This window comes from Dermacentor albipictus, chromosome 5 (assembly GCF_038994185.2).
Source record: "Dermacentor albipictus isolate Rhodes 1998 colony chromosome 5, USDA_Dalb.pri_finalv2, whole genome shotgun sequence".
Lineage (NCBI taxonomy): Eukaryota > Metazoa > Arthropoda > Arachnida > Ixodida > Ixodidae > Dermacentor > Dermacentor albipictus.
The window spans coordinates 161,153,356-161,168,599 of NC_091825.1; the positions used below are offsets into that span (position 1 = coordinate 161,153,356).

The 15,244-nt window shown below is 45.0% G+C and overlaps 1 protein-coding gene across 1 annotated transcript in view; it reads left to right on the top strand.

Annotated features, from left to right (window-relative positions):
• The window catches only part of LOC135916357 (structural maintenance of chromosomes flexible hinge domain-containing protein 1-like), a 373,767-nt gene that overhangs the window by 170,933 nt on the left and 187,590 nt on the right, over window positions 1-15,244 (top strand). Inside the window, exons 22-25 of the mRNA XM_065449720.2 lie at window positions 5,411-5,555; window positions 5,799-5,898; window positions 6,021-6,093; window positions 6,208-6,350. Of these exons, the coding sequence (XP_065305792.1) occupies window positions 5,411-5,555; window positions 5,799-5,898; window positions 6,021-6,093; window positions 6,208-6,350 (461 nt within the window). The remainder of the gene's footprint in view (window positions 1-5,410; window positions 5,556-5,798; window positions 5,899-6,020; window positions 6,094-6,207; window positions 6,351-15,244) is intronic.

Below are 15,244 nucleotides of genomic sequence, written 5' to 3' on the forward strand. Positions count from 1 at the left end.
AGTTTTTCTTCCACTGCATAGATGGCTGCACAGTTTCAGTGCTCTGAAGCTGCATTTACCCAATTTTTCCACACAGAACCTGCACTCCCAGTGAAAAAAGCCTGGAAAAAAAAAATATCCGTGTGTATAACCCGCAGTAATAACTGCATACAACAAGACTAAAATCCTTGCAAAATCTCTTCATTCAAGAATGCACGACTCGTCCACGTTGCATTTTCGCTAGCGGTGATGCTAACAAAGCTGGAATCACACAGTGAACATGATCGCGGACGAATCAGTCACGTGACATGTGACTTGAATTGGACCACTTCGCAGCTAGCATTTGTACGACAGAGGATGACAGTGCAGATGGGCAACGGCAATGGCGCAAATGCGACCGAGCTGTATCGTAAAGCACTTTGTGCTAACTGAGGGAGCACAGCGGACACAGGAAACGTATGTATGAACACGTGATACAGAATCTGCAAGCTCAAATCCTGATTTACTTTGTTGTCGGAAAGCTTTACCATCAGCTTCTGCTGCAATAGGGCAGTCGTTGAGAGCAGCTCATGTGGATCCGAGTTTAGTTAGCTGACGCCACATACACTAGTCCCTAACTACTAAATGTAAAATGTTGATCCGTAAAGGGGAGGAGAATAGGTGAACATGGAGGGAAGAGGGGAAGGAACTTCAACACACAAGGGTGGGGTTCCCAGCAGATAACAAATCCGAATGGTGGAGAAGCTGGCCTTAAGTTGTGGCATAAGCGTGCACCATGATGCTGTGACACGTTAAGGCTAATTATCCTTTCCATGCTGCCATGAAGCCCCACTTCAAGGCAAAATTCGTATATGATCTACAACCCGTTGTTACTGTTAAATGTTCAGCATTTTTGTTCCGGTTTATACAGTGAATGCCTGATTTTTCTGACCCTTTAGGGGCCGCGAAAATGTCCGAAAAAATGGATGCATGCCTTTTACTGCCCCCAAGAGTTCAAATCGTTACAGGCATGCCTGAAATAGCTCTAAAAGCCTGCCAGTAAAATTTAGCCGTATCGATGTTCATACTGTGTTAGGAGACTGTGGGGGCACGCATGTATAATTAAGGTAAACATAACATGTCCTCCGACAATTGCCCCTTCTCACATTTGGTATGCTTCACCGCAATCATTTTCGTATCCTTCATTGTGTAACACTACAGTATTGAGGCGAGGCTGACTTTCTGGAACCGGCATTATGCAACGTGCTGTGCTTTTCGAGCTTCGAAGCCATCGGCGAGGATCACTAAGACGGAGTCGGTCCCATTGCTAACAGTGGCACATTGTTTCAATGAAAAGCATGGCACAGAGCAGTAAGGAGCTTGGTAGCGAACTGTGAAGTAGCTAGACCTAGCATTACCGGGGTGGTGGCTACGGCTGCCAGCCGGTCTGCATGCGAGAGCGCCGGTTCGAGGTGGTGAAACAATAAAAATGGCGGCAGTAGTGCCCGTATGCGACCTGCGGCAATCCCAAAAAGTCCGGAAAATCAGATGGCAAAGGTTTCTTGTGTCCGAAATTTCAGACATTCTTCTACATTGACTCTGTGGGGTGCGGGTGGTGCCGCGAAGGTGTCTGAATTATTGGGCATGTTTAAGAAATCGTGTCTTCCAGATAATCAATCATTGACTGTATGTGCAAAAATGCGGTATTGCGCTTTTTGTGTTTTACTACTACATAGATGGCAGCACTTCTTCAGTATTTGAAGCCATGTTCGTTGCAGTCTGTGTTCTACTGGCAGCATGTCATTGCTCAAAGACTGCTGTTTTGAAATTGTGCTATTTGGTGCCTTTTGGCAGGAGGTTATTGAAAGATGGTGTGAGCTTTGTGGCAAAGCTCTATGTGCATGTTTCCTGCTTTATTAAATTTCACACTTTGTGACCTGTCTTAGCACTGGAAGAAGCAGTGAAAAGCTGTCTTGGTGCTGAGTTCTACTTTGCAGAATACAGTGAAATCTCGTTACTACGAGCACCAAATTAACAAACTTTTTCGATTAACAAACTTTAGGAAATCCCCTGCTGATTTCTTATGGAGGCAGTGAGTGTTTTGCGAGTGCATGCTCCTCACAGGCAAGTGTAGCCTAGCAGTCAGGGCGCCTACTAACCGGAAAAACAGGGAGTTCTGAGGGATTTTAAATTGTCTGGAAATAATTGGGTGTGCCTGGAAATACTCAGGGAAAACTCGGGGAATTTGGGCTTCTACAGTGAAACATTGTTAAACTGTAGTTGGCTGGAGCTCGGAAAAAGTACATTCTAAACGGTAGTACTGTGATAGTACTAATGGTAGTAAGCAATTCTGCATCAGTGATTATTCAAGTAATCTTTCTCAGACATGAAAAATAAAGGTGATTTCTTTCTCAGGCAAGTTCTTGCTTGATTTCTTTTTTTTTCTTCACTTCGGGTAATTTGAATATCTGCTTAATTTGAAGAGTTTTCATTGTCTGGCGGCCTTCAAATTATCGAGGCTTTACTGTAGATTCAGGTGTCCGCCTCTAGTGAAATAGTTGCAGTGTCCACGTCAAGAAATGTAAAAACAAACAAGAAGCATTATGCTTTTGAGGCGACATAGAGCTTCCTTTTTGTCAGTAGTTTTCTCAGCGTCAGCGTCTGCTTTGTGTGGGTCACTCTTATTATACGGTGCTAGAGTGGTGCGTGGCGGCAAAATTTATGGGAAATAGTGACAGGATGGGTCAAGAGCCAGCAGCGATGTTTTCATGGATATCTCAAGTGGTGACAACTTTTGAAGGGATAGAGTGATGGGTGGAATGGTTAATTTTCCGGCTTTCGCTATAATGACCTTTCAGAGCAATGAACAATTTTCGGCAGTCCCGCGTGATTCGTTATATTGAAATTTGACTATAGTTGATCTTGAAGCACTGTAAAATAAATTATTTTCCTTATTTCTGACTGCAACTGTTTCTGGCAATGAAAAATGCATATAGATTCCTTAGTGAAGAAGTAAAATGAGTAGGGATGGGCGAAGTTTAGGCTTGAATTGAACTTGAAGCAAATAGTGCTTAGGTTGAATAATTTCATATTGAATAGTTTGAATAGTAGTACTTGCATATCGCATATTTTGATAAGGAAAAATGACGCATGCATTTGCTTTAATTAGGATACAGATATTAATTTTTTTTGCTCGAAGTGAACAGTTTTGGTCAATGCATAAAACTTGACGCAACAGCCAGAAAAATTTTAAAGAAAAGTTAAGGTGGGGGCATCCTACTTGCATACGTTGTGAGTTTATTTTCAGTGTGGTTAATACAGATATATTCATCCAAGAAATGGAAGTTCGACATTTCTTCACAATGCCAGCAGTATGGTGTTCTTTTGTTTGTACCCTTAGCAAAAGAATAAAAATGAGGGTGTACCATTATGTGGTATTGCGGGTGTAAACCAATCATGAAGTATATGAATAGGGGCAACCAGAAGAAGTTACACAAAGGATAAATTTCAAGTAAAATCAACAGACGGCTATATTTGATGATTAAAGAAGTGAGAGCACCTCTGAAACCATCATCTTTATTTACAAAAATTCGTGATCATTTTCTTGATCACGGATTGCCGTGATCATTTTCTGCTTTTTTTCTCTGAAAGTGATCAACCTTCAAGAGCTCGAATGTATTGGAAAGCATCTTTCTTATACTCTTCAAAACTGACCAAGAGCTGTACGTTATTCAGTCCTTCCATCATTTGTGATGACAAAGGCTGCATCGGTACTCCCTCTTCCTCATCTGCGTCACCATCATGTTCCACTCCATGGTCATTGCCATTTACTTGGGCAATGATGTCATCGTCTGTGATGGTACCACAGACTGCAGCACAGCTGTTGACGTTCAGCGAAGTCTATGCTGCCCAACACTTCACGTACAGACCTCAGATCTGTTAACAACAGTGTGTGAGCGCGTGGCCGGCGACACCATCTGCACCTTCTACTGGCACACTGGCGTTGTCAGTAAGATTACGCGCTGTGCAAGCTGCTGCTCAGGATGTGCTTGATTAAGTGCATCGTGCATGATCTCGCTGATAACATTAGTGTGCCAGTTGTGGGGTTCTCACCCGTGCTTTTGGGACAAAGGAACGACAACACAGTAGTGCAAACAATCACAATGGCATTTATTGCACCTTTCATAGACTGATGCCTGCTCACTGACTTGCTATCCGATGCCGATGCCGATGGGCGTGCGACAAATCGCGGAAGTCCGACTCACCGCGACTGGATAACGAGCGAATATGTTCGCCCTATGCTGGACACCAAGGCCTGGGAATTCGCGCGTACGGTCACGCGAACGGTGGAGCGTTCGAACGAACATGTTAGTCCATTCCGGGGTTAGCCTCACGAGACGATCTCGCAGAAGCATAGATTGGCGCACACGCAGAACTTCCGCACCGCTTGCGGACTCCGGGCCAAAGAGCCTTCCCCTTTTTGCACCTAAGTAACCCCGCTGTTAGGTGGCGTTAGCAGAGCCACACTCACGCCATCTCTCGCAGTGCGTTTCAGTCAAACCGACTGCCTTTGGCACCAAGCCATGCGGCGAAGCCGGATTGCAGGAGATGGGAGCTATGCGGGAAAACAAGATATCAGGGGACGTGGGAGAGTCGTGCATCCTCACACAGTAGAAGGCACAGGTGGTATTTCTGGCCATGAGCTCGTGCATTGTTGTTAACTGATCTGAGGTCTGTACTTGAACAGGAACATGATCGTTCTCCTCAGCTGAAGTAGCCTCTGGTATTTTCTATGCGACGGAGACATACATGGCAGCATGTGCGCAGTGTAGATCTAGTCACCGCAGCAGAAGATATCCCCCAACACAGACAACAGGGCACTGACATGGCAAGGAAATTAACAAATGATGTAGCTTATGTCACTTTATCGGCAATTGTGACTGATTAGCTGCCTGACAGACCACATCGGCTTAATACTCCATGGTTGATGTTGATGCAACTAACCGTTTGCAAACATAAATGTAAGAACATGGTCATCCGCAGTTCTCGGAAGGGTGCCTCGTTTGGTGGGCTTGGAACATGTGCAGCGGGCTGAAATGCTGGCATGTTGCCACCCGGTACGGCCATTCCTAACAAGGCTCTAAAGAATACATCGTTGTGCCAAAAAAGGAAAATAAGGACTTGGGAAGGAAGAGTACGAAACGACAGATTGAGCGCTGTTTCGCTGTTTCAGATTGAGTTTCGTTTCGTACTCTTCCTTCCCAAGTCTTTATTTTCCTTTTTTGGTGCAACGATGTATTCTTTAGATCCCAACCAGCTCGCCCAGCAACAAGTTCTACTCATTTACGAAGGCCATGATACATGATGAATGTCACGTGATTGTGTGCTGGATTGCCTCATTGTTTTCTTGTAAAGATGTCACCTCACACATGGCTGTTCTGCTGAATTGCAGAGGCTGCGCCAGACAAGTTCAACGTAGGTTACCTGGAGGGGCCATTTCGTGTTGGCACACCTTTCCAGATTCCTCTAGACTTTCTTGACAAATATGGGAACTCAACCAAGCCATCTTCGGACCTTAAACCGGAGCTCAAGGCCAAGTAAGCTGTTGAGTTCCTTTGCTTACATCGACAATCATTTGCCATTTTCCTGTGTGGGAATTGGTTATCAGTGAACTTTCATTTGCAAAACTGTTTATTGTATAGGTTAGGTATTGAAATACCAAAGTGCCTTCAACCATGCTGTAGCGTAAATATACTTAGTTGGTAAGCTACTTATTTTCATAAGCCATTGTTCACTGTGTGGCTGTTTTGGCATTTGCATTCATCTCTTGCTCTGTCTAGTGGCCTGGAATTGTCCTATGACGGTGTCCAAGCCAAAGGCAACTCTCTGATTATCAAGGGCATTGTAGCCAGGGGGATTGTGGAGTCAAACTCTGGAAAGGTAAGATTCCTTATTTTTCAAGGGTCATGGGGTACAAGAACTCTTGATGTCCTCCATTTGTACTTTGTGTGCTTGTAAACAGGCTTTTTGTATGCTAATTAGTATTTTTGTTTTATGAAAAGAGCTTCAACTTGACTGTGAAAATTCCTGGCCTTGACGAGAACACACAGACCCTCAAGATCCGTTTACTGCCTGGTGAGTTTATGTGCCTTTTGTGTGCTGGTGGTGGTATTGTTGCTATGAGAATAATGTCCTTGTCTAGGTACATTTCACTTTTGTGAGTGTATATTTGATTTACCCACTGATCAGGGCCAGCACATGAACTGCAAGTTCTGCCTGAAGTTGAAGACCAACTGTCATTTGAAAATGGTTCTGCACCAGCTTTTGACCTAGCTGTGCTTGATATGGCAGGAAACTACACCTGCGAACCCAAGTTTGTCGTAATTTGCAAGGTAAGCTTTTAACATTGAGCTGAGCTAGGAAGAGATTAAAAGGGTGTATGAGTGCCAGTTTTATTAAGCATTTGATATAATCATCATGTCTTCATAATGCTGGATTTTGTATTTCTGTAGTACAAGGATTCATCTGGCAGATTGTTTGTGTAGAGTGCTGAATGAAAGGCATGTGAACATTTTTAAAAATTGATTCTTAATTTTGTTTATTTATATTTCGTAAGCTTTGCAAAATAGTCAAAAAAATTAACAAGGGTGACAGATCACTTTTAATGGTTCCCATCTTATACGTTCACCATAAGTTCTCTTTATTCAAAGTGTGCACATTCTTTGGCATGCACTCTCTCATAGTCATACAGCAATTCATTTCTGTGCTGCTTTTTTAGAGAGAGAGAGAGGGGGGAAGAGAAAATTATAAATGGAAGGCAGGGAGATTTGCCAGGACTGAGCCCGGTTGGCTGCCCTACACTTGGGGAAGGGAAAAGGGGAGGGAAAGATCAAGAGAAGAAGAGAATCTATTGTGGATATCACCAACATGGTAACAGTTCATTCTGTATCACTGACGGTTATTCATTCTGGATCACAGATGGTCACTCAATTCGGTAGCTTTCAAAAATTACAGCTGCGCTTTTGTGGTGTTTTGTAGCTGCGATATGCAAGGCCATGGTCCCAAGATCTTGTTCAAAGTGAATGGTTTTCTAACTAACTAACTTAGAGCTGTGCAGAGGTCATGTCTTTCGTTTTCAAAAGATGGGCAGTAGCACAGTAGGTGTTCTATAGTCTCCTTGGCACCGCAGGCATTGCACTAGATGCTATCAGCCATTCCAATCAAACACTCATATGCATTGGTGAATGCAACGCCCCTGCTTTTTTAACAGTAACCATACAGGGCAGCAAGTGTAGAAATGCCATACATACTAATGGAGTACCAATGCCATCTGCCCACCATAGCCAAGTGCTTATTTGCATCTAGCTTTTATAACAAACAAGAAAGAAAAAGCATCACTGCAGTAACATTTTGCTTCTTACATAATCAATTTAACCTAAAGGGAAACATGATGGTTGCATTGCAAAAATTGCTTTACAAATTCATTACAAATTGATTAAGAAAATTGTGTAACAAGAAAAAGCGGTTGTTCAGGGAAGCCAAGAGCTTCAATTTCAGCACTAAAATGGGAAAGGTACTCAGAGCGTCTGCATAATTATACAAAGTTGCTGAGGAGCACAGAACTACACTTCTACAACAAGGACTTACTTAACATCCCCCGGGGAAAAAAAAAAAAAAAATCACTTTGTTAACTCTCCACCGTAGTGGTTCGCATAATGTCTCTTTATTATATCGGGATGGTTCTCTCCTTCTGAAAGAGCTTTGTTCTAATGTTTTGAATGCATACTTCACGTCCGTTTTCACCCAGGAACTAGCTGTTAATATTCCTATACCACTCAGCTCAAATTCGCTCAAATGCCACCAGTAAGTATCTCGGTAGAAGGAATCTATAAAATAATTGCTAATTTAAAGATATGCAGTGCCCCTAGGCCAGACAACATATCTCCTAAAATCCTTAAAGGCACAAAAGTAATATCCATTCGCATACTACAAATCATTTTCATGCAGTCTATTTCCAGTGCCGAAATTCTGTCCAAGTGGAAGGTAAGCAGAGTTCTTAAGGCAGGAAGTTGCTCCGATCCTTCAAATTATCGTCCTATCTCGTTAACATGCATTGCATGCAAACTTATTGAACATATAATTTACTCCCAAATGGCCAAGCACCTGGACAATAATTCCTTTTTCTTCTCAAACCAACATGGATTTTGGTTTGACTTTTCATGCGAATTTCAGCCTTTTGAATTCATGACTGACCTGCACTTAAACCTAGACTCATCCATTCAAATTGACATCATTTACCTTGATTTTTCTAATGCTTTTGACCGTGGTCCTCACCAGTGTCTCATGACTAAACTTTCTTGCCTTTCACTAGACCTGCTGATACTTTCATGGATTCACTGTTTTTTAACTGATCGTTTGCAGTTTACTGTCGTCGAAAGTCATCCTTCTGCCCCTACTAACGTTATCTCTGGAGTCCCTCAGGGCTCTGTTCTTGGTCCACTTCTGTTCCTAATCTTTATCAATGACCTTCCTGCTGAAATTTCACCATCCAGACTGTTTGCAGATGATTGCGTTCTCTACTGATGTATCTCTACTATTAACAATCAGTCATTGCTGCAGCATGATTTAACTTAATTCAAAATTGGTGTTCGACCTGGCTCATACAGTTAAATGCAAGTGTAAGTTTATGCACGTGTGTCGTAAAAGATCTAACCTACACTTCTCATACACGCTTAAGACTACCGCGCTATCATAAGTGGAATCTTATAGGTATCTAGGCATAGAAATAGCAAGTAATCTAACCTGGTCAATGCACATCACGTCGCTTTCTGCAAGCATTTCCAAATAACTAGGTTTCATCAGACGATCACTCACTTTTGCTTCACCCATGGTTAGACTAATCGCATACAAAAACTTCATCCGTACCAAACTTGAACACGCATCCCCTATCTGGAACCCACATCAAGAGTACCTTATCCAGGCATTAGAGGCAATACAGAATCGAGTCGCTCATTTTATAACATCCAAATATGATTCTCAGTTGAGCTTTACTAACATCAAAGCTTTGATTGGTCGAACCCCCCTGGCATCCCATCGTAAGATGGCAAGTCTCTGCCTTTTTCATAAGCTATATTATCATTTTCGTCATTTACGTGAGAGCCTAATTCTGCTGCCCATTACGATGTTTGTTTGTCACAGTGTTCAACGCATTCATGGTTGAACTAATGCTTTCAATAAATCATTTCTGCTAACTGCCATATCGGATTGGAATGTACTTCTTGACGGTATCGCCAATGAAACAAATTCTGTAGAATTTGAACCGTTATTATCACACCAGTATTGTCCACAGCCCCAGTAGTAAGTCCTTTTATTGGCTTTTTCATTTTCGTGTGTTTACTGTGTTTGCCAGTTCTTGCAATCTGTAATAATGTGTTTTATTTTTGGTACCCGTGGTTACCATTTGTTACCCCACCCTTATATAATGCCCCATCAGAGGCCCTTAAGGGTAAATAAATAAATGATGATGCTGATGATGATGATGATGAAGAAAAATATATTGATTTTGGAAAACCACTGTCTTTTGGCATCTGCAATGCCTTATCTATGCTGTATCAAAACAATTGAACTGAAAACACACTCTAAGTGCCTAGGGGGAAAAAAAAAAAGAAGATTGTCAGTGTGGATGGCAAGGAAAAAAATCAAAGTTGTGGAAAAACACCGAAGTTTACAGAGCCGCAGCTAGTCTTTCCCACTGCTGACCGCTGCCATTTCGGTATCATTTAAAATCCCATAGATTCTCATTTCTGTTCCGAGCCTTTGGCGCTGGTGGCCGCATTTCGATGGAGGTGAAATGCGAGTATGCCTGTGTACCATGCATTGGGTGCACGTTAAAGAACCCTGGGTGGTTAAAGTTAACACGGAGTGCCCCACTACAGTATGCCTCACAATCATATCGTGGTTTTGGCACGTAAAAGCCTAGAATTTAATTCTTCTTCCTGCCTTTCTCGCCTACAATAGCCATATAGCGAAAGGGCAAACATAAATAAATCGGGGGTCAGATTCATGAAGGTCATGGTGCAAGGGGCCCTCTTATTGGCTCAGTGTGCCAGCACTCGTGAGATGCTCTTTTCAAATGGCTGTTGCTATGGCAACTGGTGCAGCGACGCTGCCAGCAAAGTATGCACCAGCTCCGCCTGCTTTGGAAACCTCGTTGCTGTGGCGTTTAATTGATTGCGTCTTGATATGGGGCGAATCGATGCTCACTTTAAAACATGCCAAACAAGACTTGTATACAAAAACCAAATTGCAACCCTCACGGGATCATATGATGAAAACGAGGAGACGCTTACCGCAAGGATCAGACTAGCTAGTGACAGGATCGTGCGGGACTGTAGAAGTACCGTATTTACTCGATTCTAGTGCACCTTTGATCGCAATGCGCACTGTGGGGGTAGAAGACGGACTTCGGGATGAAAACCCAAACTTGGGAGGATTTATTTTACATTATATACAGGGAGGTGAGAGTCAAGTACCAGTCGTGCAGTCATTACGGGCCGACAGCAACTCGGATGCTGCGGCCCGCGGCAAGAAGTTCAAGAGAGGTGAATCAGGGAATCGGGGAATGCTCTGGTCTCTCTGGAATGCTTCTTTTAAACCCTTCGAGGACTGGAAGTCGCGTCATGTTTGACCAATGGGAGAGTCCGCTCAGATGACGCCATTTTCGGCCAATCATTGGCGCCCGTGTTGCGGTGTCACACCCGGCGGCTCTCTGCGGTCTTGCCTCGCAGACTTGCAATGCACTTCTTCTAAGGTGGAGAAGGGGGGGGCGCTCATGCTCCATTGTACGAGGGCCCACCTGCTCCCGGTGGTACGGCTCCGCAGTGGTGGCAAATGCCTTCTTCAAAGGCGAAGAGGGGTGGAGATTGGGCTCTATTGTCCGAGGGCACCTTCTAATCCCGGCGGCGTACAAACTTGTTTGCAAGTGTCCTGCCTCAGGAATGTGGCACCCCTGCTTCTGCATTCCTCAATTAGCTGTGCTGCGATTCGAAGTGGTTTGGGGAACTCGAAGTAGCCTCAGGAAACGGCGCCATGTCTAACAGCACCTATATCCAATTTAAAAAAAAATGCCCTCGATCGTTCTGAATGGCCGGTGAACTCAATTCGCTGGCCATGAGGAACGCTGAAAGAACCTGCAGGGTATTGGTGTCGAGCCTCGAATGACGAACTTCGGTATCCTTGGCCCTGGAGAACAGACGTCAAACAAACAAAACAACACAGCGCTGCACCACGTGCAAGCGCAGGCTCTTCACCCCTGACTCGCCAGGCTATTACTGAGTCAAAATGAACCCTGATCTTTTATTTCCCCAATTTTGACTAAACAGTTCCAACCACCCTTCCAAACTGCTATCCATTTCTCCCCGAATGCCGACAAGACCAGAGTACTATTGTTGCTGCAAAACAAAAGGGTCGTTGACGTTGCAAACAACAAATGAAAACAGCCGAACATAGCTTAAGTGGCCTATCTACACGAACAGCATGTTTCCAATCTATCGCAGTGGCGTACTTATCGCACGTATTGGTGCCACTGAACAATCTGGTCAACCTCACAAGTACGTAATCACAAGCGCACTAGCCTTGTGGTCATTAAACAAAACGCGTACTTGCGTTGTAGGCAAACTTTTCATTTACGCTTACTCACGTTTCTTCCCTGAAAGTCCTAGGACACGTGACTTAAACGAACAATTAAACTTGCGGGACTTACACACTCCGCAGAACCCTTAAAATAATGCGTCTTTTAATAACTCGTTCCACGCATACTTATCAGCGAAGTCAGAATACGGCGGCCCTCAACACACACGAGCAACCCAGTCATAAATCTGCTTCCTTCCGTCCACACAGGACATGCGCTAATGGAACTAAGAACGCTTCTCAGTGCAAATCATGCACTCACTGAAAATCTACACGCTTAACCTTAGAAAATTCAAAAACACTTAAAAAGAAAGAAGGTTAAATAACACACGCGCTTTACCCTAGGCCTTTCTACGATAACATTGACCTTCAGGTTACTCACACACACACACAATAAAAAAAGCCTATATACTTATTAATGAACATCTCGCGAGACTACAGGTTTAGTTAAAACGCATCCTTCAAATTTTGGAGCTTCTCAAACGAAAACACAAACAAAGCTCAAACCTTACACATTGAAGGAAATCCTAGTCTCAATTCGCGAAAACTTTCCGATGTTCAAAAATAAAACAAAACACTTCATTTCTACGGAAGCGCTCTTGGCCTCCTTTTCCAAACGTTTTCGACTGACTCATACTTTCAGTCGGACTCGAGGTGGTCGTGGTTTCAAAGCTACTCTGGCTACGGAGGAACAACAAAAGGGCTGACTCACTATCAGCTCCTTCAAGACGTTACAGTCCCCTGCCAATTTGCGTCCTCGCGCCCCGCTTTCCTCACAAACTCGATTGACCGCGTCGCTACTCCCCACCTGGTCTCGTCCTGCCACCTTGCGTTTCTTCGAACTGCACGCTGAGCTTTGAAAAGAACTACGGAATGACGAGGAGTTTAACTGCCCCGTGCCCTTTGTCCGCATCCGTGCAGAACATGCTTCACGGTCCCCCTTTGACCTGTGGCTCGAACGTTTAGGCTGCGTCAACATCGTCAGTGACGACCGCACCTTTCTTCTCCTCGCGCCCTGCCCATTTGGGGTTCTCGCCATCTTTGGCGGCGCTACATTATTTACCGTCTTTCGGTCTTTACCGCGCTTCTTTTTACGGCGCTTTCTCCTTGCACTCGTTTTCATGTCGCCTCGTGCCTCGTGCTGGCCGGTACACATTTCGGCGGCCCGGATCGGTCTCTTACCTGCACAGTCTGAGTGATTTACATTTAAATCTACTCTCACTTTGCCTCGACTGGCGGACAGCCCAACCGACTCTGGCACAATGCAGCAGGCTTTACTCGAGTTAGACAACTCGCACTCTTGCGAACTGCCCTCTACTACATTGCCCAGCTCACGCTGTGCGTCGACACACAGTCCATCGGTATCGATCACTGTCTCACGCGCACAGTCCGAATGATTAATATCTGAATCATCCCTCTCTAGGCTATCTAGACTGGCGGAGAGCCGCACCGATCCCTGAACAATGCAGTTGTTCTCTCGTGGACTACGGAGCTCGCCATCCTGAGAACTACTCTCAACTGTATCGTCCAGTTCGCACCTCACTTCTGCACGCAGATCTGGCTCTACATGGGTGCTCGCGTCTGTCGGGTCAGCAGTACCCTTTTCTTCGCTAGCAACCTCGCTAACATTACCAGCGACGCACACGCGCGGTAACTGTGCCAATTTGTTCGCAGCTGGCCTAGTTGTCTCCACAGTCATCTGTTGTCACAGCACCTCGTTGCTCTCACTACCGCCTTTAACGGCCTCTGTTGCCACTAAGGCATCGTTAGCAGCCAGCCTTTTCCCTTCACTTATGAATCTGCAGCCAATCTCACAGGCACTACTCTTTTCGTCTCTTTTGGCGAAAATCTGCTAGATGCTTCCTCATTCTTTCGCTCTGTACTTCCTACAGAATTCTCAGACAGCCGTTGTCTCTGTGCCAATAACTGATCACAATGCTGTATTTCTTTGATCAGTGCTGCCTTCTCTCTCTCATACTTTTGCTCATGCTTTCGTTCCTGATACTCACGTTCGTGAGGCTCACACCGAAGAGTAAGTTCTTGAAGCTCATGCTTCCGTTCATTCTCGCGTTCTTCACGCTTACTCTCACTCTTAAGTTCACGACGCTCTCGCACACGTACACGACGCTCACGCTCTCGTGGTTCCTGTATCACCTCCCAAGCAAGCTCAATGCTTTTGCCATCATTGCCACTATCGTTAATCGCCTTTATGATAGCTGGCGTTTTCATCCGTTCGTCCACCTCAACTCCCAAATCGTCGCACACCAACAACAAGTCTAACCTCGTCAACCTTCTAAGATCCATGGCAGCTGCCCCGACAGGTGGTTAAAACTGTTTTCCTTAATTAATTTGTGCAAACACACAATGCATCCAACTCCCGATTCCCAGAACTATCGAAATGAACACACAACACTTGAGTCTGGCGAATCAAAAGGAAAAAAACCACGCGCTCTCTTACGGTTGCAGCACCCTGCCATCCGGTTCATCTGTCCGCTGTTCCCGGTTCCTCCGGACTCCCTGGGTCGAAGGCTCGCTCTTCTTCGCTACTCCCAGTTTCTTCGGACCTCTTTCGACGAAGGCTCTCTCTTCTTCGCTCTTCCCGGTTCCTTAGGATCTTCTCGACGAAGGTTTATCCGTAGCGCTGCCACCAGCTGTTTCATTCGGAGGCGATCTCACCGCTGCAAACCAGATGTAGGGGTTGAGGGACGGACTTCGGGATGAAAACCCAAACTTGGGAGGATTTATTTTACATTATATACAGGGAGGTGAGAGTCAAGTACCAGTCGTAAAGTCATTACAGGCCGACAGCAACTCGGACGCTGCGGCCCGCGGCAAGAAGTTCGAGAGAGGTGAATCAGGGAATCGGGGAATGCTCTGGTCTCTCTGGAATGCTTCTTTTAAAGCCTTCGAGGACTGGAAGTCGCGTCATGTTTGACCAATGGGAGAGTCCGCTCAGATGACGCCATTTTCGGCCAATCGTTGGCGCCCGTGTCGCGGTGTCACACCCGGCGGCTCTCTGCGGTCTTGCCTCGCAGACTTGCAATGCACTTCTTCTAAGGTGGAGAAGGGGGGGGGGCGCTCATGCTCCATTGTATGAGGGCCCACCTGCTCCCGGTGGTACGGCTCCGCAGTGGTGGCAAATGCCTTCTTCAAAGGCGAAGAGGGGTGACGATTGGGCTCTATTGTCCGAGGGCGCCTTCTAATCCCGGCGGCGTACGAACTTGTTTGCAAGTGTCCTGCCTCAGGAATGTGGCACCCCCGCTTCTGCATTCCTCAATTAGCTGTGCTGCGATTCGAAGTGGTTTGGGGAACTCGAAGTAGCCTCAGGAAATGGCGCCATATCTAACAGCACCTATATCCCATTTAAAAAAAAAAAATGCCCTCGATCGTAACGCGTACCCGTTTGCCACGACCTAAAAAAGTAAAAGTCCTTTACAGTACCATGCACCTCATTCTTTTATACAGGAATACAACTTTCTCTCATTTGGAAAAACAAAGATATACTCCCAATACATTAAAGTTGCAATAAATAAAAAAAGTCGCAGTTTTGCCTGAAAGGCGAAGCATTAATTACGATAGCAAATTAGTAGAGAGCTAT